Source organism: Paralichthys olivaceus, chromosome 20 (assembly GCF_024713975.1).
Source record: "Paralichthys olivaceus isolate ysfri-2021 chromosome 20, ASM2471397v2, whole genome shotgun sequence".
NCBI classification, from domain to species: Eukaryota; Metazoa; Chordata; class Actinopteri; order Pleuronectiformes; family Paralichthyidae; genus Paralichthys; species Paralichthys olivaceus.
In genome coordinates this window covers 741977-766631 of record NC_091112.1, presented here as the reverse complement: position 1 = coordinate 766631, position 24655 = coordinate 741977, and the positions used below count along the sequence as shown (strand labels likewise).

The window sequence follows — 24655 nt, the reverse complement described above, 5'->3', positions numbered from 1 at the left end:
CTACTACTACTGTCACTACTGTCACTAGTACTACTACTACTACTACTACTACTACTGCTACTACTACTACTGTTACTACTACTAATGTTACTAGTACTACTACTACTACTGCTTGTGGTTATAATATAAATTTGATATTTGTTTATATTTCCTGAATGACACTAGAACCCCCGAATCAAAATACTAATATCACCACTACTGCTAAAAATAATAATAATAATAAGATTTGTAATTTTTTTTATTCGTATGATATTTCTACAATCCAATAAAAATACTAATACCACTACTGCTGCTAGCCTACTACCACTACTACTACTACTACTACTACTACTACTACTCTAATCACAACAACAATAATAATGGGGTTGACCTCATTGTCACATGTTGTAATGCTCGACCTGTCCAGAAGGTGGCGGTATAGGAGTGTAAATGTCGATTCTCTGATCCTGTGAAGTGTAAATATCAAAGTTCCTTGTTTTATTAATTCATGAGGCTGAAAATGTTCATTACTATTCGTGAGAATTTAAACATTAACGCAGATTTATTTCTCTGTGCACCGATTAACAGATTAAGGTCACGTTGATGGAGAGAAAACCAGAGTTTGTTTCGTTCTTACCTCATCACAACGAGGACGATGTGAGGATGTGTTGTCATTGTCCTGTGTTGTGTTGCTGTCGAAGGATCTGAATCAAGCTTGTTGGGACAAATAAAGAAAAACTTGACATCTGAGGTAAATTCAAAATGTGTCGACTTCACCAGGAGATTCATCCGTCTTGTCTTTCAATAAACTTTATTATATTTCCAAACAGTTGGAATCTGGATCTGAAGCTGCAGGATGTCAGTGAGCTCCATTCAGCTCCAGGTCCTGTCAATCACAAACTGGATTACTGACAAGAGGTCATGTAGGATGACCGGGACCTTTGACCTTTGACATCTGATCAGTTCTTCTCTGAGTCCAAGTGGCGACAAATCAGACGGAGATAAATTAATTTCAGATTGAAGAGGTCACTGTGACCTTTGACCTCTGACCACCAAAATCCACCGAGACCACGTGAACATTGATTCTAAATTTGAAATAATTCCCTCGAGGTATTTCTAAAATATAACAGGGGTGAGGGGTGTTCAGCTGCAACACTTCACCACTAGATGTCGCTAAACTCTACACACTGTACCTTTAAGTAAAAATAATAATAAAATAGAGAAAAACCAGATGTTTGTTTTGTGTTTAATTTTATTCGGGCATCATTTCACTTACACACGACTCAACATATAAAAAAATATAACGAGTGGCGAACAACAGGAGCCGCACTCTGATTCTCATCAGATACAACTTCAACTGGATTTTTAAATAAATTATATCATGAACTCATGTTCTATCATCACACAGGAAGAAAGCTCTGGAAGAAGCAGGAGCGGCGGCACATCAGAGTTTAACTGCAGACGTAAGAAGAGGTAGATACACTGAAGGCCACCGTGTGTTTTTAAAGAGTAATACCACGGTTTTTCAGCTGCTAGTGCTCAGGTGCAATACTAAACAAATGTAACTTCAAAACTGCATTATGCACATGAATGTACTTTCATTCACACGTAAGAGGGATGTGACCCAAAAACCAAAAGAACCACAACAACTTTCCCATTTTTGTTTTGACCATCAACTCTTTCCTGGTTCCTCAGTCAGCTGACCAGAAATGATGCGTTCCCTCGTATGATTTCGTTAAACAACTGTTTATTAATTCTGCTGTCACAGGACAGGAGCTGTCATTTAACCTGCTTGAATAAGGATAAACAGAAGAGAAACTGGAATGCTGGGAAACAGGAAGGAGAATTATTTACACAGATCCGTTCTGGTTTGTCTCCTTCAACCAAAGTAAAAAGTTAAAATCAGAGCCTGTAATGAAAGTGCATCTTGATAAGCACATTTTTAATGATTGATGATGACCCTGGACTACTCAAGATGATTGATACCTCATCCTACTCTGACATTAAAGTGCATCCACCTCGTTCCACTCACACAGCTGCTTCACACCAGCGTCGATTCTCTGCAGCTTGTTCTGCAGCCTCTCGCTGGCGCCGTGCGCTCCGATTTTCTTGAGAGTGGCCGGAAGCTGCCGAATATGCTCGTCGGTAGCGGAGGCGATCCAGGCGTTGACGAGGGCGTTGAGCTCCGGGAGTGTCAAGGTTTCTCCCGCTTTTCTGTGGCCCGCTGAGGGGAGGTGGGCCACGAGCCGACCCAACCGCCTGATGGACAATGAGTGGTGGACGAAGAAAGCCGGGAGGATTTCCCTGAGGTAGCTCGCTCCGTCTGCAAAACAAACAAATACGAGGATTCAGTCAGCGGCAAGTTTTCAGCTCGACAGTGAAAGAGACACTAGAGAAAAAATGGCGCGGCCATCTTGCCCTTTTGACATCATTGCGAGCCTGAGATACCAAGTGAAACAGATGTCACAAGTTTGATTCCTGATGTTTATGTGTGTCTGGTAAAAACATGAATCTATGGTCGAGGACTTCTCGCCACTCCAGGTCGACAGCAGCGATCAGCGTTTCCTTTGCAAACACAGAGAATCTAACACGTACGCCATCGATCCGTGATCTCACCTCTGAGCTCTAAGCAGCTCACACACACGCTGTTGTGCCAGGGGGCGCTGCTCAGCAGCTGCTGCTGCCCGGTGCCGTCGCAGCTCTTTTGCTTGGTGCAGTTGTGATGAGTAGAGACGACGTCGGAGAAGGTGCCGTCGGGACAGGTGTGGCAGACTGTGTCGTCATCAGCTGTACCTGGAGGGGACGGACGAGAACCACACAGAGTCAACCTCTCGAACTCTACTCAAGATTTATTGTTTCAGTATTTCAGTCCAACAACAGACAAAGTATTAGTTGTGGATGTAGTGAGCACTGTTTGCCTCAAGGGGGCAGTAAAGAGCTTCAGTGTGTGGTTCTTCTATGAAAACTACAGTGCATCTTATTTTCAGTTACAGATGTGATGCAGCTGCAAATCAACACTGCTGTCTCCATGGAAACAGGCATGACAGCCCGGTGGTCACAGGGGGTCAACGCTGCAGTTCATCGACAGTCCTGCAAAGCATTATGGGAACTGAAGTCGTCTCACTGACTCATGAACCAGCTGCTTCACAGAAGAGAAACATCGGGATGTGTTGTGACACGTCTGGACGCTCAGAGTTTGTTGTGACAGCGTCACGCGTGACTCGTGTGGGGATCACCAGAACATGTAAATACCGTGTCATTGAACTCACCAGAGAAACTCCAGACTCATCTTATCTCATCTTTACAACGTGATCCAGAACCTTTAGATCCTGATCCAGAACCTTTACATCCTGATCCAGAACCTTTAGATCCAGAACCTTTAGATCCAGAACCTTTAGATCCAGAACTTTTACATCCTCATCCAGAACCTTTACATTCTGATCCAGAACCTTTACATTCTGATCCAGAACCTTTACATTCTGACCCAGAACCTTTACATCCTCGTCTAGAACCTTTACATCCTCATCCAGAACTTTTACATCCTGATCCAGAACCTTTAGATCCAGAACCTTTACATTCTGATCCAGAACCTTTGCAACCTGATCCAGAACCTTTAGATCCAGAACCTTTACATTCTCATCCAGAACCTTTACATTCTGATCCAGAACCTTTACAACCTGATCCAGAACCTTTACATCCTCATCCAGAACCTTTACAACCTGATCCAGAACCTTTACAACCTGATCCAGAACCTTTACATCCTCATCTAGAACTTTTACATCCTCATCCAGAACCTTTACATCCTCATCTAGAACTTTTACATTCTGATAAAGAACCTTTAGATCCAGAACCTTTACATCCTCATCCAGAACCACCATCCTACCTTTGCTCAGCACTCCCTGTCCGGACGAGCACGCACTGTGGCGCATGCACATCTCGTACGGCTTCTTGTAGTAGAATCCCTCTCTGCACGCGCACTCTATGTCGTTGTGCGCGGTGCAGGGCGTGCGCACCACCTCGTAGTGCCCGCACGCGCCGCAACGCAAACACTTCGTCAGGTAGTTCCATTGCTCCGTGTACGAGCCCGCTGGACACGGCGCGCAGACGCTCTTGCTCGTCGCCGTGCAGCGCGCACGCGGATACGTCCCGGGTGGGCAGCCCTCGCACTTCAGCTGAGATCCCGTGACCGGGTCCGTGTGCGTGAAGGTCTGGATCCCGTCAGCGAGAGCCGCGTGCACGGTGAGCAGCACGATGGGGACGAGTTGAGGGAACATCTGGCGGAAGAAGAGGAGGAAACACGGAGTTAGAAACATCTGGAGGAGGGAAGCGAACGAGGACTCACAACACAACAACACAGAGACACGTCTCCACATGTGGAAATGTTCCTCGTGGATCAGATGAAAGTTTCCATCTCGCTCCAGAAGAAGTTTCAGATCCTCAGATCTGAAGCTGCAGCTCAGACACGCTCACACCTACCGTGAGAGGAAGAAGAGGAGGAAGAGGAGGAAGAGGAGGCGGGTGGTGCAGCAGCATCGAGGCTCAGGAGAGCGATGCCCTCTCTCTCTCTCTCCATCTCTATTTATCAGCTGATCTCACTTTACCTCTGTGACGACTCATCCATCAAGACGAAAAAAAAAAGTTTCCCCGGAAACGTGATGTCATCATGAAGGGAATGTACATCATCCTGGTCAGATGATAAATACTAATACCACTACTACTAATACTGATACTACTAATACCACTACTACTAATACTGATACTGATACTGATACTACTTTATTATTAAAGTTCTTATCATCTGTTATATAATCTCATATTTCATGTGTTCAATATTTTATATTATATAACATCATGTTATCTGGTTGATCTCATGTATCGTATATACATGTATCTAATTTGTCACATGATATTAACATGTCATATAATTCATAATTGTATGCTGTATATTCTGACACGTCATATGTTAAATATTATAATATGTCATATTCCATATAATCTCATAAACGAAATATTCCTCACGTGAAACTTCAGAGGATGAAGAGGAGAGGAGGTTTTGATTTGACTCTTCTAGAATTTAAATCAGTAAATCATCCTCGATGTTCTGGGTTCCTACCTCAACCTTGTGTTCAGAGTTTAAAGTATTAACCTCATCATAAAATCTATTATACATCATTTTATTTATATATTCACACACACGTCTTTGGGACGTCATGTAGCCAGTAGAGGGAGACAGAGAGAAGCTCCTGGCCACCTCATTAAAGGTGCAGTGTGTAGAATTTTGTGATGTCCAGATGTTGGTTATGTTATGTTCATGGACACTGTCTCTGTCCTCTCATGGTGCAGCAGCCTGTTCACTCACTAGACATCACAGATATGAGACTGTGTCTTCAGGAGACACTGTCTCCAGAACCAGTAAATACATTCGATTGTTTAGGAACGAGCTGACCCACAGATTAAATCTTCTGTTGGGTGTGACGGCAGGAAAGCAGACTTCAGAATATGAGAGAGCGCCATGCTCGTCATGATGTCGTCATGATGTTGTGTGGGTGAATTCTGATTTTGTCCTTGGCCAAGCGTCAATAAATATTTCAGCATAAGACGTCAAACACTTTCTTCAAAACATGACAAACAAACTGTGGTGGACTTTATCGTCATAAAATCTGGAGGGAGTTTTTCCTCCACAGTTGCCAAAGTGCTGCTCATCGTGGGAACTGTTGGGTTTCTCTATATATTGATTTTAAGGTCCTGACCTTCTATGTAAAGTGCGCTATCCAAATAAAGTTGAATTGAATTGAATAAAAACTCAAAAGGTTTTAGTTTGTCCAGTCTGGACTAATGTAAAAAACATGGCGGCCCCCGTAGAGAGGGTCCCCTCCATGTAAATATAAAGTATGAAAACATCATGAGGATTATTCTACATTAAATCTCTGTCAAAAGTTCCTTTCACCTAAATCTTACACACTGGACCGTTAAATTCTAGGTTCATCTTATCTAATCGAATCTTTTGTGTAACGCCGGGAACAAAAAGTAACACAGAAGGTATTTTTATTGTATTTTTTTCCGTCTAAAGATTAAAAACTACGTTGCACATCCATTTTTCAGAACCTGAGAGGGACGAGCTGCTGCTCACTAACCTGCGACCAGAAATGTTCAGTTTCACATCAAGCTGAATTTTTAGTTACAGCTAGAAAACCATCTTGAATAGGGAGTGGCCTCAGCCGACCAATCACAGGCCTTAAAACTGCAGTTTGAATCAGGTGTCACAAAAGGACAATAAACTTTAAATAACAAACACAAACACAAGACGACGACTGAAGGATGTCGCCACGACATCGTCTGTGACAAAACAAAAACCAAACTGTTCTTGTCCTCGCTGTTGAAACCAGAAAACGACGGCTGATGTTTGCAAAGGATGAATCTCAGCGGACGTTTACTCGCTCATAGTTCAGAGCAGACGTCGATATCAGGCGACCGATCGGCAACAAACAAACAAACGAGAAACGATAAAGCATCTGACAAAAAAAATACGAAAGTGAATATATCCAGAGGAGCTTTTCAGTCCTTTCACTCTGATTCTTTTCCTCTTCACTTTCACTTTTCTGAAGCCGCCGGCTGAATTAGTCATCGTGAATCAACTTGTTTCAGGGAGAAGAAACACAGATGTCTTTCTTTTCCTCCAGGAACGACTTCAAACCTCAAACCAAAATTGAGGAGATTTCTAGGAAAATGAAGGTGGAGAAAGGAAACCCGCAGTTACACAACGATGACGTCGACCTTAAATGAATAACGGAGAGCTCAATCCTGAGACCTGAACAAAACCACATGAGAACTCAGAAGCACAAATCTGTCGTCCTGTCGTCTGCAGCGACTTCATCTTTTCTCCGCCAACAATTATTCCACAGAATGAAAAATTAGCATCGAGTAAAATCCAAGAGGTGAAATATATTTGTTCTTGAAGGTTCGGATCGTAGTATTCTAGTCTCCGCTGTCAATCATTACGTCTCGACACATTCCTTGACATGGATTAGGTTCAATGCCCCGCCCACGGTTCGACCAGCACTTTGTGCCGCTCTCCCTCCTGAGCCACATTCCATCAGGGGCCTGCTGGGCCTCAGCGAAGGTTCGAGCGCCACTGTGACGTTCTGTAAACAGCTGAGTGCAGTTTACAAGCCCATCGATAGCTCATAACCCTTTCAAAGTAAACTTCCTGGTTGACGAAAGATTCTTTTCAATAAACTGTCGCTGACATAATCGTCCAAATAAACATGAAACAAGTGGATCCTTTGAGATGGAAACCCTGCCGGCGCTGGTTTCCTCGGCCTCACAGGTTTGATGTCTGGCCCTGATGCACTGGCTGTGTAATCACTGAGAGCGTGTGGTCCACGTCACGTAAGAGGTTTGCGTGCAGCTTAATGTAGCGATGACATCACTTTCTGAACATGGAGGAGGACGTGTGGGAGGATGTATGGAAGCCCGGAGCGGACAGAAATAAATAAATATGGTCATTTGAATTTTAAGGGACATGAAATGTGTCTGGAACGAAGAAGAAAAAAGAAATGGCATGATTTGAAAACTTCCAGTGAGGATTTCATTTTCCTCTGTCTCCCCCTGGTGGCTGGCTGCAGTACAGCTCACAAACCCCGCCTCCTCCATGTTAGCAGATGGGACATGGACAGAGTTCTTACCGACTCGATGTTTGCTCAAGTGTTTCTGATCAGTTTGGTTCGATCAGTTAATTGACGATATAAAATGATTGACAGCTGAGACTCCTGACTCCTGATTGGTTGAGAGCCGTGACATCGACAGGTCCTCGGTATCTGCGCAAGATGGCAACGTTCGCATCTGAGATAGGCTTGGCGTAACTTCTCGACAGTGGGAGGAAGTTGAGACAGTATGTGAGCACTTATGCTCATCATGTTTTTGATCTTTACATGAGCTCATGAAAATCAGATCATCTCTGATCTCAGTGAGTTCGAATCACTCCGCCCTGATGACGGAGTGTCGTGATGCCTGTAACTGATCTTCAGAAGTCTTGTAGCTGCGCCCAGTGTCTCATGTGTGTCATGTGTCTCATGTTAGAGTGAAGCAAGAAGGACCCAGTAAACACTAACAGAGACGAAGGAAGATTAGGAAATTTAGTTTGTTTTAATTCTTTGTGCAACATATCGACAGGCAGGCGAAGAAAATAAATTCAGTACTTTCTCAAAATGAAAAACTAAGAACATGCGATCAGGAAAAGATTTGTTTCTGTCTTAAATTCACTGAAATCCACGTTGAGAGATTCACACAATCACAACAATGAGAACAAAATAAGATTCAATGATATAAAAATAAAATTCAGGTCAGATTAAAAACTACAACGTTAATAAATAAACAAAGTTTCTCTGATAACGATGAACAATTTAAAACTCATCACGAAGAATTTTACAGGCGCTGAATATTAATCTTGATGGTGATGTATTTATAGATCTGTATATTCATGTATTTATAGATCTGTATATTCATGTATTTATAGATCTGTATATTCATGTATCTATAGATCTGTATATTCATGTATTTATAGATCTGTATATTCATGTTTTTATAGATCTGTATATTCATGTATTAATAGTTTTGTATATTCATGTATTTATAGATGCAGTTGGATTTTTCAGTGTTTTCTCTGAATGGCGGCTGTGGGGCGGGTCTTCATCCTCAGCAGCTCTGGGATTGGTCGACTGCTGCCCTGGTAAAAGTCCAGTCCGGTGATCCACTCCACGTCTCTGACCCGTGATTGGTGGAACCACATGTGATCTTCCACCCAAAGAGACTCGTCCTCTGCACTCTGTGGACCGAGGAACGTTCATTTAATGATATAAAAAAGACGATAACAGGAATTAGGAGGACGTTTAGTGTCTAGTGTTGTTTTTCTTTTCTTCACAACATGTCGACAGAGTTTAAAAAGTTCCGGCCGGATTGAAATCGATTGATTAGTTCGTGAATCTGATTCTTTTCCGGAGTTTTATTTTCGTGTGTGTGTGAAGCCATTTTGTGGTTTCTTACTTTGCAGCTCTCCGAGTTGTTGGGGCTGTGCGGCAGCAGGAAGGAGGCGGTCTGCAGCGTCCCGTTGCAGCTGCTCACCGGCTGGGCCGAGTCTCCGCAGCTCGTCAGCACAGCAAAGTAGTGAGTGGGTATCGAGATGTTGGTGCCAGACACAAACCTTCAATCAAACACACAGAAACAACACTTTATTCACAAAGATCATCTTCTCCTGACGCTCACGGGTTGGAAACATCATCAACTCCTCCTGTTTTTGCAGATGTTTTCCTAGAGGCCGCAGGAGATGATCCAATAACGTCCAGAGACACTGACGCAGACATTTGCTTCCTGAGGAACACGTCAGGAAGCAAATCCCTGTAACTGATTAAAATGTAAGGCTACACAGAGTCCTGTGATGAGCTGGGACTCACTGCTCGATCTGCTCCGCAGAGTCGTACTGGCCGTCATAGTTGTAATCGAAGACGGGGCCGGTCGCCACGTTGATGCCGTTGTACACGAAGGCGTATTTCATTAACAAGCTGCTGTGGAAGTAGTTCCAGATCTCTGTCGGAGGAGGAGGAGGAGGAGTGAGTGTTTGATTTTTTCCTGAGTTGTGCAGCGCAGATGTGTAACTTACTCTTAAACTCCGGGTACATGGGCACCACATTACTCATCAGTAGAGAATCGAACTGTTGCTCCACTGTCGCGTTCAGATCTGTGAACACACAGTACGGGGATAACCTTTTTTAATCTGTGGATGTTAATATGAAGGGAGATCACTTATATATTTTATCACTGCGTGTTTGTTCATTAACACAATTTTACACAACTGATCCGAAGAAGAATCCATTCATCAGACCCAGAATTCACTCAATCAATCGACAGCAAGTTAGAGAGCGCTAATGGTTTTATTAGGAACTATGAAGTGATTCTGTGGAAGAGAGAGAGAGAGACACAGACAGAGAGAGAGACACAGACAGAGAGAGAGACAGAGAGAGAGACATAGGGGGACACAGACACAGACAGAGAGAGAGACAGACAGAGAGAGAGAGAGAGACAGAGACAGAGAGAGACACAGACAGAGACAGAGACACAGACAGAGAGAGAGACATAGGGGGACACAGACACAGACAGAGAGAGAGACAGACAGAGAGAGAGAGAGAGACAGAGACAGAGAGAGAGAGAGACACAGACAGAGACACAGACAGAGAGAGAGACACAGACAGAGGGGGACAGAGAGAGAGACACAGACAGAGAGAGAGACACAGACAGAGAGAGAGAGACACAGACAGAGAGAGACAGACAGAGGGGGACACAGACAGAGAGAGAGAGAGAGACAGACAGAGAGAGAGAGAGAGAGACACAGACAGAGACAGAGAGAGAGACAGAGGGGGACACAGACACAGACAGAGAGAGAGACAGACAGAGAGAGAGAGAGAGACACAGACAGAGACAGAGAGAGAGACAGAGGGGGACACAGACAGAGAGAGAGAGACACAGAAGAGAGAGAGAGAGACACAGACAGAGAGAGAGACACAGACAGAGACAGAGAGAGACACAGACAGAGAGAGAGACAGAGGGGGACACAGACAGAGAGAGAGACAGAGACACAGACAGAGGGGGACACAGACACAGACAGAGAGAGACACAGACACAGACAGAGAGAGAGAGAGACAGAGACAGAGACAGAGAGAGACACAGACAGAGGGGGACACAGACAGAGACAGAGACACAGAGAGAGAGAGAGAGACAGAGACAGAGAGAGACACAGACAGAGACAGAGACACAGACAGAGAGAGAGAGAGAGAGAGAGAGGAAGTGAGTGCAGCAGCTGAGGACATAAAATGCATTACTACTAAGAGTGTGTTTGTCTTTGTGATTGTGCTCCTACACACACAGATCTCACAAACCTGTGTGTTCATGCGTGTGTGTGTGTGTGTGTTATACATACTAGGTGGGTACAGGAAAGCGTGGGTTAGATTCCCAGCTGCTTCATACTGGTCACATCTCGGACTGTGGGACACAGGAAGTCTGACATCGGCCCTCAGACAGTTCCTTGTCACCGGTGGCAGCGGATCTGAGTCCATCTGAATCAATGTTTGTTTTTACGTCAGTGGATCATCCGAGTTTTAGACCAAACACAAAAGTCAGACGTGCGTACAGTCACTGGGCGGGTGAACCACTCTGAGAGAATTGACCGATTTTTGTGACTCATACCACCCAGATATTTAAATGTGTTACCATTTAATAAACCATTTCAAAATCACATCGATATTTTGAATTCAATTTCCCTTAATTGGCCAAATTCTTGCAGGTGTGACTTATTTCAGAAAAACTTCAGTGATGCCTCAGAAATGATTTAAAGTCCTTCAGTTTTAGACTGTTGAACATTTCTTGACTCTCACGGGTTTGTCGATGGTGAAGGAGCTCCACAGAGGCATCAGGGCGTCGGAGCTGTAGGCGCTGATGAATCCCTCCTGGTGGAGGAGGCAGTAGCTCCGACCGGCCTGCAGCATCCGAGGTCGACCGAACAACACGTGCTTCTTCTCTGCAGCCGACTCTGGAGGGAACAGAGACGTTCATTCAGAACTGATGAAGTGATTTTAAAATGTCCTTCATGCAAAGTGACAAAAAAAAAAAAAGCTAACGATAAAATAAAGAAATAAAAACTAAAAGCTCCTCACCTGCTTCTTCCGTCAGATTCAGACGACTGTTGATGGCGTTTCCGTTCTGAAGAGACACAACAGAACAACACAAGATGCTGGTGAAGCTGTTTTGTGTCCTAACGTTGGACAGCAGATAAGTGGAGAAGTGATCATTGTCTCCAGCGTCATCTCACCCACCAGAGCAGGACAGGCGCATCCCAGCTCGTCCGCGGGGTCCAGGCCGACCAGCGGACACTGAGCGGGCTGGCTCTGCTCTGCAGGGGGCGCTGGCGAGTAGTAGGGCTGCCTCAGGAGGTGGTTCATGCTGCCGTGGGTCCCGTTGTTGTCTGTGGGAGAAATCTGCAGAACGTCTGCAGAGAACGATGAGGTTTAGTTCTGTGGCCACAACAGATTATTGTGTCTCTGAAAACATGATTCAGTTACGGTTTGACTCAGAGAATAAACTCCGCTGACCCGGTGGTTTACATTACAGCTGAATGCACCGCTGACTGTTTAGTTTCAGCTCTGAGGTCAAGTCCTGCAAGAAGTCCTCAGAGTCTGAAGCACAATCACTCAGGTTCAGGAGGGTTTACACTGTCGCTGAAATAATCATGTACTTCAGTACCCACAGTCTGTCTGTGACTCACAGCTCGAGAACGGTTCACGTCCGGTGCAGTCCGACTGAACTGACGGCTCTACCGGGTCTCGGTGGAGGTATGAACATCGACCGATTCTATAGTTTGTCAGAAACTCACCACACATGAGGTTGTACAGCTCGATGTTGGAGAAAGGTTCGATTTCTGTTTTATTCAGAAACTTTGGTCCGTAACTGACGAACATGGCCTGGAAGGAAAAGAAGAGGGACGACGTGTCAAACAGCTGCAGTAGCCATGGCGACCACATTTTTAGAATAGCAGGTTAGAAACTCCTGGAAAAGGAGGCAGAGACGTGTTTCAGAGGTTTTATGGAGACTTTGCTGGGAGAACAGGAACCCTGCTCACATGCATGCTCTCAACATCGTTGTCGTAGCCGTGAGTTCCACCGGAGCAGAATTTGAGGGATCCAGGATATCTGAGGACGCACAGAGGTTTCAGAGATCAGACGTGAGGGAGTCATGCTCCATATATCAGCATGGCATCTTAGATCCAGCTCCAGGACGTGAGTAACAACAGTGTTCCAAATTTATTGTGCTGACAAAACTTTGTTTTTCTCTCATGGAGGTAAAAAAAACAATGATCTAATTAGAACATGACTCAATTATCATGCCAGTGGTTTCCACAGACGCTTCCTCATCGACCCACCAGCTCACCTTTTATGGAGCTAGTCTACATCTTTTAACTTTTTGCAAAGCGACGTCTTTTGCTCGTAATCACTGAAAGTCAGAAACGTGTCTGCAATATGCACATGCACAGTAGGGGGCAGGCTTTGAGGACGAGCTCATAGACCACAGGTATAAAAAAAAAGTATCTGCCGACAGAAACACCTCTCAAACAGCCACTTTGCTTCCACCAGGACGTTGACGTCTTCGATGCGACGGCTGTTGGCGAAGTGGAGGCGCTTCGGGAGGTTGGCCTTCAGGTACGGTTTGATCTTCTGCTCCGGTTTCTTACACTGGAATCACACGAGTCACTTTATTTCAACGGGACACCGGTCGTTTGCTTCTAACATGAATGAAAGTTCTTTAATTTTAAATATTGCTATAAAACTAATTCCTGCTGTTCATCCATTTCATTTCAAGTATTTGAACACTGAACACTCACGGTCATGTTGGCAACAAGTCCGGCTGAGTCAACTGTTGAACGGAAAAGAGTGTGAAGTCACTTGTTCCAATTTAGCCTTTATCTCATTTTAACATTATTCATGACATTGAAAGTTCCCATGAATCGAACTAAATCAACAAACCATCTGTTTTCTGATTGGACCCTGACTTGTCACTAGATGGTTTGTGTGACCTCACCCCTGAATCATGTTTTCACAACCTCGTTATTTCCTTTTTAAAACAGATTTACATTTTTCTACATTTGGAGCCACATCACATGCACCTTTCGTTTAACAATTCCATCTGTGGATTCATCTGTGACCTTTTCAAGCTCAAACTCTTTCCATGATTCAAATCTGGATGGAGACAAATCTCAGGTTGTCTCTTGTGTCAAACAAAGAGACAAAAACTCCCAAACAAAGAAAAACTTCCACCAAAATCCTCTCTGACGTTAATCCTGACGGTGATAGAAAACAAACTGCGGTCGACCCAGATGCTTTGTTGGACCGGCATCATAAGAATGAAAAACTAATGGAATACTTTGATAACCACAATTACAGTCGTTAATCAGCTGATCAATCATGTTCTTTCTTGTTGCTGGAAACCACAACATGAAACTGAGCTTGTGATGAATGAGTCTTCCTGCAGCACCATTGTCTCTTGTGGTCGACGTTTCATGTGAATTGTTAAAGCAGCAGGTTTCCTCTGCACGTTCACTCACTGACTGCGTCTTTGTCTTTGGCCCTGATGCGTCCGAACGGCCCCTCATTGACCCAGTAGCCCTCGATGTCACCCACCAGCGACTCCATCGTCTCCTTCCTGTCGCAGCTCGTGTCCTCCATACCTGCGACAGCGATCAGATGGACGTTAATCTGTCTTCTGAACATGTCCCACATCATGACATCACGACACAGGTCTACCGACTGATTTCCCTCCAGGGAACGTTCATGATTTAAAGTTTGTATCACTACTTGATTTTATATTTATCGTATCTGTGTTTGCTCGGCGTCGATTGCATGAAAGAAATCATGTGATTCGTGTCCTCTCAATCATTTATTGTTGTTAATTAATGCAGAGAGTTAATGTGTGTTACCGTGATCGGCCACAACGATGATGTTGACGCAGCGGTGCAGGCCGATCTGCTTCAGGCCGTTCATCAGCTGACCCATGATCTTATCCACGCCCCTGATGGCGTCGATCACCTGGAGGCAGCGAGAGAAACGAACACGAACCATCAGACGTTAGTGAGATATTGGTTACCCTAACCCTAACCCTAACCCACACAGCTTTTTCATCAACCTCAGATATAAAATAGGACATGAAGAAAAAAGAAAAAGCATTATTCCAAACGAGCAACAAACCAAGAAACGAACAAACAACTAGCTAACTTACGAACAAACACGGGCGGATACGATCCGACTGAGCGCTGCGGCTCATTCCTGAAGATTTCACAACCATCACAGCAACAGTTTTAAGAAGAAATTACGTAATTAAGACCATTTAACCCCTGTGACTGAACACGAACTCCACCCAGAGACAATGACCCAAAGCAAAGGGCTCTAAACTAGACTCCATCACTCCCATGTGTCCAAGTAAACACTGACTCCTACACCGGTTACACCATCTGGGCTGGAGGTCGCAGGACGAGTCAGAGCGAGACACGTTAAAACACTGAAAATTAAAACACTGAATAATAAAACACTGAATAATGGTGTCATAAATAAAAACACTGAATAATGGTGTCATAAATAAAAACACTGAATAATGGTGTCATAATTAAAAACACTGAATAATGGTGTCATAAATAAAAACACTGAATAATGGTACTTTAAATAAAAACACTTGTGCTCCATCAACCATTTCAAAGTCGACTTGGTGTTTTCCTTTTCTCCGTCTCGCTCCTGCAGCTGTTTGTTATCATTTCAATCGGGCGTCACATCAACTTCAACAGTCACTAACGACCTCGGCCGTTGGCTGCAGGTGTTTTTATTACATCATCAACACGAACAACAGGTTTTACAGTTCGTCAGTGAAGTGGAACGTGTTCTCATCTGAGCCGTGACAGATCATACCTGTGACAGCGAGGTGTTGTGTTAAAAATAACTGAGACTCCTCCTCCTCCTCCTCCTTTGTTCAGTTATCAAAGCCTCTAATCACAGAATTCCAGAGAGAGCGAGGAAAAGACTTTACACCACAATAACTATTGGAACTATGACAGAGAAACATTTTACAAAGCAGAAGATAACGAGAACGTTATTTCTGCAATAAAACTAATCAGGATCCAGATAAAACCCAGATTCAAAATTAAGATGAATAATAAAGTGGCTCAACAGTTCAATGTTGTTTCCATTCTACTGTGAGCCTGCACAGACTCTATCAATGTGTGTGTGTGTGACAGTCAGCGAGTGCTCCACTTCACTTTCCAAAGTTCACCACCTAATGGTTTTATTTGCGATGTCATTTCTATTTACCGCGCCATTAGAGGACATCATACTCCTTTATGATGTCGGGAAGCACGAGGCGTGAGCTGCTTTGCTCTCATGCTTATTTTAGCAGGTCATTACGAGGAGGGAACTCACCCCCCCGCTCACTGGACCGAAGCTGTGTCCAGATTTATCCGGCTCCTCCAGATACAGAGTGTAGAAATCTGGCCTGGAGGCATTCAAACACCAAACGAAGAGAGTTAAACACGAACAGTTCACACACGTTCGGACACAGGGGTGAAAGTGGATTCTGTGTCGAGAGGAACAACCTCTGGTCGTCGGGCAGCTGCAGCCACTTCAGCACGGTGAACACTCTGTCTTCAAACGGCACTTTGCTGAAACAACAGACACAAAGAGAGAAGTGGCAGCGGTAAACATGTGGAGCTGTGACTTTTCAATTTCTGGTTCTGAGCTGTTTGTTTCCTTTCGTCTCCTGGAGACGGACTTTGTTGTCGCTGATGCTTGTTCTAGTCTTTCTCATCACTTTGGTTTGATTTCGTTCTTTGATGATACGAAACGAGCTGATGATTGACAGCTGACCCCTGACTGGTCAGGGGGGTTTAAATGTGGGTTTATTAAGGAATGCCCCCCCCCCGTGAGTGACGTTCTAGTTTAGCCGGTTTCATGCACAGTGCAGTGACCTCCACAGTCTGCAGACCTGGATCCAGTAGGACGTGACGCGGTTGACTGGAAACACAGACGAGCAGCTGTATGAACTAGATAAAGGAGGAACTTCCCTTCAGTTTTCGAGGGAAGTTCTCAAGAAGAACATAAAGTCATTGTTCGGCAGAACCAGTGACGGAGAGCTGGATGATAATGAACCTACTCTTCCTCCACACACAGCCACTAAAGCTCTTATCAGCCGGGATCCTGTTTTATTGCAGCTATCGCCTGGACTGCGCTTCATCCATTATGGTGGGACTGACCCAGTCCATTATCAAAATCAAATATACTTTATTGTCCCATCGGAGACATTTCTATCAGACCAAAGTGCTGCAGCAGCTACACAACACTGTGCAACACACACACACACACACACACAGAGGGACATATCGCGTGAGAGACAGAATTTTAATGCAGAATAAAAGATTATTTTATATTTTATATTGCACCTGCCCTGTAATCAGAAGATAACCAGTGTAAATATCATTGAGAAACATGACGGAATCAACATACTGTGTATTTTAAAGAGTTTATTTACACTCATCTGAAGCTCTAAGCAGAGATTAAGGCCCTCTAGTCATTTTCTAGTGTATCGGTGTTTAAGTTTGTGTCTCTCTCCAGTAAACGATTGTGACATATTATAAACTAAACTAATATTAGAATGTGAAACCTCCAAACTCCCGCTCTCGCTCCTCGGCAGGTTTTTGACTCACCCGTCGTACGGCCTGTGGATGTTTGGGAAGCTGCCGTTGATTTTAACATCTGATCCAGGCCAGAAAAACGTCCCAGACTTCAGGCCCTGGTACTTTGCTGTGTGCCAAATCTACAACACGCAAACAGAACATACATGTACGTGTTCACTGAAGCGTGGAGCAGAAAACTGCAGGTCTGACAGAACCAGAATTACAAAATTAAGAGAAGAAAGTCTGTGGAGCTCATGCGTGTACTTTTCTTTTTCTTTAAAGTTGCACTGGACGGCTCTGACACGATGACTTTCCACTGAATTATTTGGATGAACCTGGGGTGTTTATCTAAATCTCATATTTACTGCTGTGGGATTCCAGTATGATTGAGCTTCACTGAGTCTGCATGTGAAATTCATCGACTGTGACTCAGCTGCACTTGAAGCCCCTCCAACAGTTGCTCGAAATCAACTTCTTCAGTGAGTTATTCTCCCTGCTCCATATTTTCACCGAGTTTCATGCGTCCACTCATTTTCGTGTGTCATCCCGCTGACTAACAAACGAGGTGCACTCCCACAGGAAAGACTCACAGGTTGTCCCAGGTACCAGGCGGGGTTGTCCTTCTCTGAGTTGGACAGACTGAAGCTGGCGTCAAACACCGGGTCGTACATGCTGTTGTCGATCAAACCATTTGACTCCGGGTAGAGACCCTGGGAGCGGAGGAGAAACGTGACGGTTATCTATTTGCAAAGGTTTCAGAGTAAAGGAAAAAATGTAAAAGCGTCGGTGCTGATTTCTGATGATGTGATAATTATAATGAAATGAGGAAGAGGAGCCGGCACTACTCTGACAGTAGGGATTGACCCTCATTAATCAGTTCCAGTAAAAAAAAATACTTCAGAGGGAGAGTTTCTGAGGAAATCTAGAGAGCTGGAAATGAGTTGGTTTATTTTCCATGACTCCACTAAAACATTCTACCTAAACTAACTTTGAAACCACAGAGAAGTCATTAAGATTCATCCTGTGGGGGAACGGAACACACCTCCTCCGCAAGTGGTGGCTCAACTGGGAATCTAATAAAAAAAAAGATTTGTGCACACCTGAAACTAAGTTTTGAATCTTTGCATCTTGTTGTAAAAAAGTAAAACCTGCTGACTCACACCTGCACTGCAGCTGGAGTCTGTTGTTTCAGAGCTCAAACATCTGCGAGCTTGGCAGCATCGTGCTGCAGCTCTGCCCTGAAACTCTCAATCGAACGGTCTGAAGAAAAGGTTTGGATCCTGAAGGCAGGAGTGTTTGTTCCTAATTATAACACTTATATATATCTATCCTGACATTATATCCACAGTCCTGTAACTCAATCACATGGAATCTATTTACCAGTAATGTCTATATAAATGTGGTGTGTGTGTGGCGCAGGGCGGGTGTTATCTCTTTACCGTAACAATGGTGTAGTGATTAGGAAAAGTCTTGCTGGGAAATGCTGCCTGCATGTACGGGGCGGAGGTTCCACACCGTCCTGAGAACAAACACAAACGGCTGCATGAGCTTCAGAGCTTCAAGAACATTTAACGCAACAAAGGCTTCTTCATGATGTGGAGCTCAGGACTCTGCATGATTCATTAACACAGTCCTGATTCTACCTGCACTCATGAGGTTTCTGCTCTTACTCCACTGCAGCTGGACTCTGTTTCCTGTGATTCAGACGCTGCGTCAGAACGCAGAGAGCAGACTCACCTGCTGCTGACATATACAATCTCAGCAAATGGAATCTCTCCTCACAGTAATTTTCGATGAGGTATTTGTTCAAATCCTCTTCAAGTCAGAATGAAAGTGTGTCTGAGGCCCTGAGGTCACAACCTCGACTGGATGAAATGATTTGTCGACGCAGGACAAACACTCACTGAGTTTGTCCAGAACAGGGATGAGAGATCCCCACGTCTGCAGGTATTCAGCCCTCAGTCCGTCCAAAGAGACGAGGAGCAGCGGCTGCTGCTTGAAACTGGAAAACATCACAGAAATACACCGATGAGTTGGAGAGATTATTCATGATATTCATCGTCTTCTATCCCAAATTATTATTATACGTAAAAAATGGGAATTTCGGGGTTGAGTTCATCGTTTCCTCGCACGTTCAAATTTAAATAATCCAACATTAAAGCTCCAGTGTCAGATTCAGGGGAAAGATCTATTGGCAGAAAATAGCTGCAACATGACACTTCACCACTAGATGTCACTAAATTCTACACATTGAACCTTTAAGACGTCTGGTTTGAAAATGAACATCTTGCAAAGTGTCACAAACATTTCACGACGTCTGCAGCTCGATTCTGTTGCTCTTTGAAAAACTGAAATCAGCCTCACTAATAAACATCAGGTCTTTTAAAAAGCTGAGATTTGCAGGAGTTGATGAGAACAGAGGCTGCGTGGAATCAAACCAGTGACGCTGCTGCTGCAGAACGTGAATGAAACTAAGATCTCACTGTGCTGGACACGTGGAGGCCGACAGGTCGTCACACTCCTCCTGCACCCAGGGTGTGTCTCCTGCAGCGGGACGACGACAACAACAGTGAACGTGAGTCGACTGTGGAATCAACATCTGGAAATCTGAGTGCGAGTACCGAGAGCTTTTCTCTCTCACCGTGGCAGACATGTTTGTAGTTGGTGCAGCAGTCTCCTGCAGACACACAGTCCTCGGAGCAGTGACAGTTGCTCTGCTTCAGCCTCGTCTCTCCACATCGCAGCCTCGTGCACTCCCACAGCTCGGCTGCAGGAAACAGTCAAGCAGTTAGGGTCGTTGAATTCCTGAATGTATGATGATGTGTCGTCGCAGGAGCCAAAAACATTTTCCCCAGAAGAGCCTCTTAAGCTCCATCTGGGATACAGACTCAGCGAGATGTTTGACAGGGGCTCCTCTCACATGGGGCTTTGCAGATGTCGTGGTAGTCACGGCAGCAGCTGCTGCTGGCGATACAGTTCTCATCACATCTGCACCCTGGGATCTCGTCATAGGGCTGATAGCATCGGTTCCTGCAGGATGAATGTGGGACGACTGGAACAGAGACAGTGTGTGTGTCATAACCAGAGGGCTCGACTCTCGGGGGAGGATGAATAACAGATATTTCTTTATCTTTTATTTTAAAGTATTTCAGTTGTATCTGTAAAACATATTAAATATTCATAGAAAGTGGATATTACAGATGTTTACATCGTCTCTGTTTTCACATTAAGAGTTTTTTAAAATACATTTTGAATTAAAATGTTCAATATTAGCTTTGTTCTCAAAAAGATTACAAGTGAAACTCTCGATGATAATAAAACTTTTTACACCAGTATGAACTTCAACAGTTTGATTGATGGATTTTCTTTGTGCTCACGTGAACTTTGCAGTGACTCAGAGTTTTGTTCAGTTGTGTCTCTCATGTGTCATCATCTCAGTTGTACTGTGAGTTGTTGTGGTTCCACCTCTGCACACAGTCTGTCTAAGTTCAGGTCACGCGACTGTCGCGTGAGATCACGTGAGGTTCCAAGTTTAATTTTACCAACTACTTCACACAAACAGGATGCAGTAAAGTCCACACGCAGAGCGACGTCACGTTTGTAAAACAGTTACGAGCTGATTAGAAACTGAACTGGAAACAAAATGTTCAGAGTGAAGGAAGAAAAACGGTTTGAGGTTTTATCTCTTGTGCAGAGAAACTTCCTCTGACACTCAGAACTGAAGTAAACACAGAAACATTCAGACTTTCTACTTACATGTGTGTATTAGTAACAAAGCTTTGTATATAAATATATATATACATGTTTATACTTTATATATACATGGAAACACACTGATACAATAACTTTTTACCGTTTTATTATCATTTACTTGCTTTTACAATGTGTGAGTCCGTCGGTGTGTGTTCACATTTTGTCGGTGGCTGAGCTGCAGTTGATTTGTTCCACGGGTAATAAATAAAGTTTGGTTTGACGTTAACGACGTGATCAAATTTAAATGATATGTGAACACATAACTACATCAATGATTATCAAGGTGTAGTTTAATGTAGATCAATAAAGTGGTTATGTACAAACCACAGCATTCTAAACTTAAAAAAACTAATAATAATGTGAATCTATGTGAATTCATTTATTTAAGGTGTGACCCAGTGAAACATGGAAAACAACTCTGCCTGTCGTTACATAAGTTTATACTTCTGCTCACATCTTGTTCTTTCCAGCCCTCTCTTAACATCTCGAGGATATTTTTCATTACTAACAGACAGCTCGGGGTGAATCAGAAGTGCATCACATGAGCTCGAACTCATGGTGGAAAAATCAGAACAGTCGTGAGCAGAGTCATCAGCACCAGTTCTGTGATTAACACGGAGGTTTTGTCTGACACATGATCATTGTTAACAGCAGACGAATGTAAACACACGGCGGAATTTAGCGAATTCAATTCTCATGCTGATGCAGGAGTTGATGACCCAGACACAAAGTATGCATCATGCACCGAGAGGTACAAAACGCTGTGAGTAAGTAAATCCTCATAAGTCTTTAAATGACTTTATGTTACAACTTTGAATCCTGCAAATTTGGATTCCTCCCAGTCACCGGAGCTGAGACTGTGAGTCACCAGGAATGAGAGGAACAAGAAACAGATGAAGAAACAACAGAGCTTGAGAAAGTGTCAACAAGCAGAGGCATGTGTGTGTGTGTGTGTGTGCATGTAGCACCTTTGTTTAAACATCTCTGCAGATCCAATCCTAGACCGAGTCCGAGCCCGAGGATCAGAGTCACAACGGAAACAGCCAGGACACCGATCTGTGAAGGCCCATGAACCGGTGTGAAACTGGATTCAACACCACATCCGTGCTGCTTTATATTCATACTGACACAAGCTCATGAGACTGTTGATGAGTTTCCACATTGTCTCTTTATGATTATCATCATTATCATGATGTGATGAGGTCACATGAACCACACACACATTCCTGGTATTCCAAATAAATATTTTTATATTTACATCACAGTGTTTTACATCGGAAGACGAACTGTGCTCCTCGGACAAGTACTGATAAAATAAAGCAGCAATGCATATTATAGTGATGCAAATACACAGTCAGACACAATATCCTCCTTTGAGGAGGTATAAAATATTTAAAAATATAGAAAGAGTCTTCCAGGTGTCAGGGTTTGTCTCAGTCACTGCTGTAGTAATGTTAAATATGAATCTGTGCATCAGCCTGAAGAGACGACTACAAACAATGAAACTTGAGGCCTGTGACTAACACGAGTTGTGAACCAGGACCAACTCTTACCACGATCTTCTTCTTTCTCTGCGGATCCTTCAGCGAACCCATGGCTGCTGCAGACGTCAGTCTCTCAGAACAACGAGGGAAACGAGCTGCAGGTATATCCCCGCAGTGACCTCTGGACCGGGGGGGGGGGCGAACACACGAGTCACTAATTGATAGCCCCTCGTTGCTTGTGTCTGCGTTCTGTCACTTCCTCTGACACCTTCTAACTCATGAGACTCACCGCTTAATGAAAAGCTAACGAGTGGATCGGTGGAGATTTGGAATATTCGTGGAAACAAACTCGCAAAAAGTTGAGATTCCACTCAGAAAGTGAGTTTGTGTTTCGGTAACAGCTGATGACTCGAGCGCTTTTATTGCTTTATTCGACGTGTGTAAAGATAACCTTCAGCACTATTGTAAAACTTAATGAGTAATTAATCACGCTGACGTGAAGTCGGCTGTTGACTCGCACCCTCTTCCAGTATTTGATGGAACAAGAGACTAAAACGCTGACGAGGACTGAATTTACCCACAATTCAAGTTAAAAATATAAAAAAAAGGTCTTCAGGCAGATCAACGACACCAGTTATAAATGATCAAGTACTATTATACTTGTACTGTTCTGGAATCCTTCTATTCATATCTGACAATGATTATAATTACTACTCGTAAATGCTCAGGTCCCAAGGAGGTGGACTAATTCATTTATATAAGTAATAACTATTAATCACATCACTTAAACATTTCATTACTGCGTTCTACTCCCTTGGACCATAATAAATAATCTACTTATAATTTAATTAATTAAACTGAGTGTACATGTGGTACTTCATGGTACTGAAGCTCACATCAAGTATTATTACCCTGCACAGTAATCTACTAAAAACACAGTCGGATCAGTACTTTCATACTATTTCTGATTTCCTATTTAAATTTAAGAAAATTACAATTAGTGAGAAAAGGCCTGTGTTTTTTTTTCCAGGGAGATATTTGGGCAGACATCATGACGAAGTGACAACACTACAAAGAAATACTTCCACTTCCGTTTTTTAAATTCTCTACGGCTTTTATTTTGAAAGGACAACAGGAACAAACATGGAAGTCTCACTGGTTATTTCCTCTGACCTGCTGATGGACGAGAGAGTGAGTTACGTCAGCTCGAAGGAAACGTGAGGACAGTAAATAGCAGAGGTGACAGAAGAAGCTGCTGTTATCTGTTTGACGTGTTGATGCAGGAAGTGGAACGAGGAGACGAGGCCGACGCAGGGAACCAGTTTGAGGCTTCAGTCATTTCTACTTTGGACCAGATGGAGTTGATCCGTGTCGATGACATGAACGTGCGTGGCTTCATGAATCTCCTCTTCGTGTCCGTCTACACTTTACGTTCTCCACAAACTCTTTGAATCCACCAAACGTCCCCTGGTCGGACAGGAACCGAGCACGAGACCGTAAACACCGTTCATACGCATCATCTGTTTCATGTCTGAGGGACAGACGCACTCACGTCCTCACTGTGAAAGACTGCGACACTAAATGTTCTCATCAGGCCACGACACGACGTCAGTGGTGATGTCATCGCGGTGCTTGATTATACCGCCACACTCGGCGCTGGTGCGTTCACAGTGCTAAGGGCTGAGGTGTGGAGACAGAGGAGTGTCGTGTGCACCACGGTCCGGCAGAATCTGTCGGACTCATCTGTTCCTTCTCAGGAATATTTTGAGTTGAACTGTTTTTGGCACTGTCCGTTAGCTCCATTTATATTACGGGTTAATGACCCACTGGTCTGGACTGTTTGGTATTTTGTTCTCCGTCTCTGTAGCAACGTTTTCAGCCTCACGAGAATCAGAGGGTGAGAGTCAGGGTCGGGTCGGACACTGAACTTCAGTGGAAAAACCGTCTCAGTAAAAATGAAACCGTCGCTGAGGACGATCGGCACAAAGACGGAACCGTTGGTTTCATTTGTCTTTATTATATTTATTCAGATTTAGTTTCCTCTGGATATTTTCTGACCCTGGTGATCACACGCTCTTTTTGGAGAATCCACTTATTTAGTGAATATGACGTGTTTGTTAAATATTAAAGCCAGGAGATGGTTAGCTTAGCTTAGCACAAAGACTGGAAGCAGGGGGAAACCGCTAGC

The 24655-nt window shown here is 43.9% G+C and overlaps 2 protein-coding genes and 1 long non-coding RNA gene across 4 annotated transcripts; all 3 read right to left on the bottom strand.

The window, feature by feature from the left end:
* Positions 1 to 1213: 1213 nt before the first annotated feature.
* Positions 1214 to 4617, bottom strand: tnfrsf11b (tumor necrosis factor receptor superfamily, member 11b). 2 transcript variants are annotated; one of them, XM_069515829.1, is made up of 4 exons: positions 4456 to 4617; positions 3863 to 4253; positions 2596 to 2772; positions 1214 to 2302 (listed from the first exon to the last, which is right to left on the bottom strand). In XM_069515829.1, exons 1-4 carry the CDS (start codon positions 4510 to 4512, stop codon positions 1983 to 1985), a joined length of 945 nt encoding a protein of 314 aa, XP_069371930.1. In that variant the 5' UTR covers positions 4513 to 4617; the 3' UTR covers positions 1214 to 1982. The 2 variants fall into 2 exon arrangements, with proteins under 2 accessions (XP_069371930.1, XP_069371929.1); XM_069515828.1 differs by lacking the exon at positions 4456 to 4617 and having other exon boundaries at positions 3863 to 4436.
* LOC138405837 (uncharacterized) lies at positions 3280 to 3600 on the bottom strand. The gene is made up of 3 exons (XR_011239503.1): positions 3513 to 3600; positions 3429 to 3449; positions 3280 to 3356 (listed from the first exon to the last, which is right to left on the bottom strand). It is a non-coding gene; the product is annotated as an uncharacterized lncRNA (long non-coding RNA).
* A 3483-nt stretch (positions 4618 to 8100) lies between the features above and the next one.
* LOC109644420 (venom phosphodiesterase CdcPDE) lies at positions 8101 to 22607 on the bottom strand. The gene is made up of 25 exons (XM_069515827.1): positions 22537 to 22607; positions 21952 to 22039; positions 20151 to 20282; positions 19872 to 19997; positions 19714 to 19774; positions 19135 to 19232; positions 18670 to 18749; positions 17821 to 17940; positions 17261 to 17370; positions 16154 to 16219; positions 15981 to 16053; positions 14495 to 14603; positions 14123 to 14245; positions 13403 to 13434; positions 13126 to 13253; positions 12644 to 12713; positions 12398 to 12485; positions 11841 to 12013; positions 11682 to 11727; positions 11403 to 11557; positions 10949 to 11084; positions 9635 to 9712; positions 9429 to 9561; positions 9022 to 9178; positions 8101 to 8803 (listed from the first exon to the last, which is right to left on the bottom strand). The coding sequence occupies exons 1-25, from the start codon at positions 22576 to 22578 to the stop codon at positions 8630 to 8632; spliced, it is 2598 nt and encodes an 865-aa protein (XP_069371928.1). The 5' UTR covers positions 22579 to 22607; the 3' UTR covers positions 8101 to 8629.
* Between the last annotated feature and the right edge of the window lie 2048 nt (positions 22608 to 24655).